Here is a 5,594-nt window from a genome sequence, read left to right as displayed (position 1 = left end):
AGAGCTTTAGTAAATACAAATCAGTTTATCTACAGGTGAATACTTTAAAAGCAGTGAAAGGATCAAAATATGGAGAAACTTCCCTAAAGATTTCCATCAAAATTATCTTACAAAACAAAAATTGTATGTGTGTTGCTGTAACTTTTGGTAGAGCAGGTTTCTGCAACCTTTACCATCCAAGGAGATTTTTTTTTTTACTTCAGTCCAGCTAATAAAACTTGTTCTGAGATTCAAACATTACATTACTTTTTGTTTTTTTAAAGGACAAAATTGGAGATTTGTATTTTTTTTTTAAATAACCACCACGCCATTTCAAATTTAAGATTTTAGAATAATGGGGGGAAAAAACAGCAGAAAAGAGAATAAATACATTTTAAATGCGTTGCTCAAATTTGTGAAGAATTACAAGAAATAGAAAAGATTCTCTTTTAGCTCCAGAGCCCCTGAAGTAGAGCAATAAAGTACTTGAGCTCTCAGAGGTTTTTGTTTATCTTTGGTCTAACTTGCCTTCAGCCTAAGACAAAACCAAAGACAATGTTTTCTCGTTTGGCTAAAATACTTATGCATGACTCAATTTTGTTTTTGCAGGGGTTAAACTGAGCAGCCTGCTGGGCAAAAAGGGCAGCCTGGACAAGCTGCAGAGCTACTGGGATGTGGGCTTCTTCTTGGGCGCCAGCATACTGGCCTGTGACAACACCAGGGTCATCCAGGCCTCTGAGAAACTCTTCAAGCTCAAGGCTCCCATCTGGTGAGAATATGGACAAGCCTTTTCAGATCAAAATACTAAAAAACACATTTTAGAAAAATGTCTTCACCAACTGCTCCCGGGGTCGTTTGATCTGGAGTGCGCTCGACTTTCCCTTCAAAGTGCTGCAGCCATCTGTGGCTATTGTGAAAACATTTGGCGGATTTTGTATTAAGAGGAAAAAAAAGATGAGAGGAGAATGTTTGCTCTTTTAGGCTGCACTGGCTTTCAAAGAGATATGAAAGAAACGCATCTGAAAATAGAAAAACGAACAAATTGCTCACATTTACATATCTGTGTCATTCAGACATTTCTTTGTATTAATTTGAAAACTTTTAAGATTTTGTTCATGTTCAAGCTGCTTTTTTGACCTCAAAATTAGAAAATAAAATAGAGAAGAACTGGAAATGTCCTCATGACATTTATTACGTGTTAAAATAAAAACGATTCCAGAATCTGTGAGGTAGGATTTTCATTTCTATCTTTATTTAGTCAAGTATTGCAACAAGCACTGCAATTACTTCAGCAATAATGTTTAAAATAAACCCACATCCTCTTTTCTTTAAACTCTCACCATTTCCCCACCAATCTCTGTGAGCTTACACTCTTGGCCACTAAAAATCTCTAGCCAGACATATCCTGCAGGGCAATAAGCGCCTCAGACGGCAGCCAGGTTCCATTTTATAGTTCAAGCTTCTGAAGTAGTATTCCCTCTCCTCTCCTCCTCACACCATGAACCAAATATTAAACAAAAAGGAATGATTATCACCTTTTCATGATTTATCACCTAGTACAATCTAGTATTTTGACATTTCTCTTTTGGTTTTTTTAGGCCACATAACCTGAAAGATCATTTATTTTGTTACTGGAAAGCGTTTGCTTTGAAAAGTTGTAGGAAAATATAGCAGGCAACTATCATGTCCAGGAAATAACACAACTGGACAAAATAAAAAAAATAGCAGGTCTATATACAAGGTGTAGCCAAAATAGTGTTTGGAAGTTGTTTCTTTCAGGAGGGGGTGGCAGGGAAATGGTGGGAAGAAGTTTGTCCCTGGCGGCATAGATATAACAGAACATGAGAGATTCATTAATCACAAAGATGCATTTAGCTCAGCTAACATCTCTTTGGGAATAACCTTTTTGGAGCTGTCTAACTTCTGGTGTTTTTCCTGTAATCCATTTAGTTCACAAATTATGCTTTTAAAGTCAACAAAGATCCAAATTAGAATTGGATTTCTGTAGTTATTGCAGCTTTATTCAGATCTTTGTTTTTTCAATTTAAAAGCCTTTTAGCTCTTTGGTATGGACACATTCAACCATTTGTCTTAAATTATTATAATCACTGTGAAATTACGTAATGTTTCAAAGGTTTCAGTTGCATATTGTTCTAGATCATTTATACTTTACCTTGCTTGCATTGTGGTTTTGATTCCTGTTTGAATTAGTTTATTCTTAGTAGAAAGAAATTGATGAAACCAAGAAGAGCTGATGGATTTTTGTTGACTGATATGTTTTTTAGAAGTTCATACAGTTAATACAGTAGATTGCAGATCATGGAAAATTACTGTAAACCATCAGCTAATGGCAGACAGACAGCAGAGGTTCATCCTTTCACTTCCAGAGCTTGTTCTTGCATTATTATGCATTTTTGGACAGAATGTCAGAACAAAGACATGCTTCAAAAGTCTGACTTTAAAAAAATACAAACTTGTTAATTTTGTTACAGTCTTTTTCTCAAATGTTCTGTAAAGTATGACAGAAAGAAACCAAATCCTATTTTCATATTTATCTTTTTGCTGGTTTTGTATGTTTGCGTTTAGGTATCTGCGCTCTCTTGTAGAGACCATCTTAATCTATCAGCACTTTAAGAAGCCTGGCAGCGAGCCGCCGGCACCTAAGCAGGAGCTGGTAGACTTTTGGATGGACTTCTTAGTGGAGTCGACCAAAAAAGATGTCTCCTCTGTTCGATTTCCGGTAAGTTACAAGATAAAAGAAAAAAAGTTAAACAACTGGTGGGATTCATAAAAAAACTAAAGAATTATTTTCTTCTCATCAAGGTGTTGATATTAGAGCCTACAAAAGTATACCAGCCTTCATATTTGTCCATAAACAAAGACGTGGAAGACAACACTGTGTCCATCTGGCACGTTGCTCCCGATGACAAGGTGAGTATCCAACTAGGCTATTATGTACAAAAATGGCATTTTCTATTCATTTTTTTCTAATTTTCTAAAGAGAGAGAGTTTTATATAAATATATATAATAATATCCAGAGGTGTCAAGTAACAAAGTACAAAAACTTTGTTACTGTACTTAAGTACACTTTTTAGGTATCTATACTTTACTCCATTCCTTATTTTTCCTCCTACTTCTGACTTGTACTTATTACATTTTCACAAAAGTATCTATTCCTTACATTTTTATAACAAACATTACTTGTTACCCTTAGCTTCAGTTTAATGTTTATATATATCTATTTCACGTCATGTGCGCCATCTAATGCAGATCATTGGTGCCATCCACATCTAGTGAAAACTAGTGTAATTAGATGAGTAATAAAACGCAAACACTCATTGGTTATCTAAAGGAAATCATCAGAAGCAAGTAGGTGTTCTTCAAACTGTAAACGTGAATTGTCTATGCCATGCTACAGTATCGTATTTAGAAAAAGATGTCGAAATGTCTGAAAGGTCGGACACAGGCGAGAGCGTATCCGGAGACGGAGACCAACAAGACCTCCCTCATCCATGGCCCTATCTCAAAGAATTTTTCGAAATAGCATCTCGCTGTTTTTTTAAAAGGTTACTTTATACTTTTATAGGTTTTGGAGCACATACTTTTTCACTTTTACTTGAGTAAATAGGTCAAGTTGATATTCAACTTTTACCAGAGTGTTTTTAAACTGCAGTATCTATACTTCTACTTAAGTAACAAATGTTTGTACTTTTGACACCAATGATAATATCATAACCTTAGTAGGCATGTTTGGCCATTAAAGTAAATTATGCCGAAAAACTGCTGCATTGCTCCACTTTGGCCTCAAATTAGCTGATGCTAATGGAAAAAATCAGGACTAATGTTATATTTTAAAGGGTGTTTAATTATAAGTCACATTGTCCAGTTTCCTGTTTCGATCTAGTCCAAAAAATTTATTTAATTACTGTTTTACCATAATTATTCATTCATATAAACATTTAAAAACAACAAATATTTAACCAATGTTTTCCATAACTGGTGAAAAACATGGCAGTGATAATAACAATTAAAAGCCTAAAACCAAACAATCTCACGCTAGGTTTATTTCCTCTGTGAAGAAATGGATAGACATGGATTACTTATTTCAAGCTATGCCTAGAAGGAAAAGGTTTAAGTCTTATACAGACATCTGAGATGCAAGAAGGATGAGTTTCCTGCTTCATGAAGGTGGATGTAATGTCTAAGGCCAGTTTATGTTTTAGCATTTTATTTTATAGCCTCCATGGAGAATGTGTTGGGGATGAGGCTTCTCATTTGAAATTTTTCCCAGAAAGACAAACTTTTCGTGCCAACATGGCCTCACCTATTTAAATTAAACTTTTTTTTTTTTTTTTTTTTTGGGGGGCCTTTAAGGACTGACATTTCCTCTTAGATCAATCCAGATTGTTTCACATTCTAATTAACTTCAGCTTTAAGGCTAAATAAGTTTACAAAATGTGTTTGCAAGAACTTTGCTAAGAGCCTAAAGAACAGGAAATATGTTGACATAAGAATGTCATTAACATACCCAAAAATGGGTACAGTTTTAACTTCAGTAAATAAAAATTATGATTAATAAAATGCAAATAATTCAGAAAAAAATAACACTGGATACCAATAAAGCAAGTGTAATAAATATATTTTTTAAACTTGCTGTATTCTATAGCTTTCCATAGCAAGACATGTTTGCTCGTATCTCTGAAGCTCAAGCAATTTCAATTTTTTTTTCTATTAAGTTTGAATTATGCCCCCAGACCAATTATATTAAAAGGTTCAGTCTGCAACAATAGAATAAAAATCATCTATTTCCCATGGGTGTAAAACAGTAATTATGTTTTCTGTTTTGGTTTTTGTTTCACAGAACAAGGGGATACATGAGTGGAACTTTGTTGCCACATCTGTTCGAGGTGTCAGGTACGTGTTTGCTGCTTAGTTTCAAGTTTCTCTTTTAGTCTCAGCTATGTCAGACCAAGGCCGTGTCATTGATCATGTTTTTTTTTTTTTTTATTTCTTCTGCTCTGGAGTGTTTTAAAATGGTTCAAAGTCTCCCTAATAGTTTTCAAGCAGAAACTGTTTTAGGCCATAGAAATAGATGGAAATGAAAGGAACTCAATGTAAAGTCGCCTTAAAGAAAAGCAAGACATGACTGTTTTGTCTGAGCCTTAGTTTTGGGCTCACAGAGCAAAATTAGCAGCTTTTCTCTGTATATTATAATATAAATTAAATGTTTAAGTTCTGAGGTTAGAATGGGCTCATCACAGGATACCAGTAGTGCTAAATCTGCTTAGCTACTTTCCGTTTCCTAAAAGTAGATTTTCCTGAATTGTGCTAAATATTAAGTATAGAAATTTGTTTCTAGATTCTTTTCCATTGATTTTCATGTATTATGAAGCCAGTATGATTTTAGCATAATTTGCACACAAAGGGCAATGGGCCCTGCGATGAACTGGCGACCTGTCCAGGGTGTACCCCGCTTCTCGTAGACAGCAGAAGATAGGCATCAGTACCCCTCACGACAGAAGCGTGACAGAAGATGGATGGATGGATGGATGGATGGATGGATGGATGGATGGATGGATGGATGGATGGATGGATGGATGGATGGATGGATGGA

The 5,594-nt window shown here is 35.1% G+C and overlaps 1 protein-coding gene across 1 annotated transcript in view; it reads left to right on the top strand.

Moving 5' to 3' along the window:
- The window catches only part of map3k5 (mitogen-activated protein kinase kinase kinase 5), an 87,336-nt gene that overhangs the window by 50,482 nt on the left and 31,260 nt on the right, over positions 1-5,594 (top strand). The window contains exons 9-12 of the mRNA XM_015371751.1: positions 589-748; positions 2,566-2,719; positions 2,803-2,910; positions 4,842-4,894. Coding sequence (XP_015227237.1) covers positions 589-748; positions 2,566-2,719; positions 2,803-2,910; positions 4,842-4,894 — 475 coding nt within the window. The remainder of the gene's footprint in view (positions 1-588; positions 749-2,565; positions 2,720-2,802; positions 2,911-4,841; positions 4,895-5,594) is intronic.

This window comes from Cyprinodon variegatus, unplaced genomic scaffold, assembly GCF_000732505.1.
Source record: "Cyprinodon variegatus isolate N-32 unplaced genomic scaffold, C_variegatus-1.0 Scaffold64, whole genome shotgun sequence".
Taxonomy (NCBI): domain Eukaryota; kingdom Metazoa; phylum Chordata; class Actinopteri; order Cyprinodontiformes; family Cyprinodontidae; genus Cyprinodon; species Cyprinodon variegatus.
Note: the sequence above shows the minus strand (reverse complement) of the source record. Positions and strands in the feature narration are given on the sequence as shown.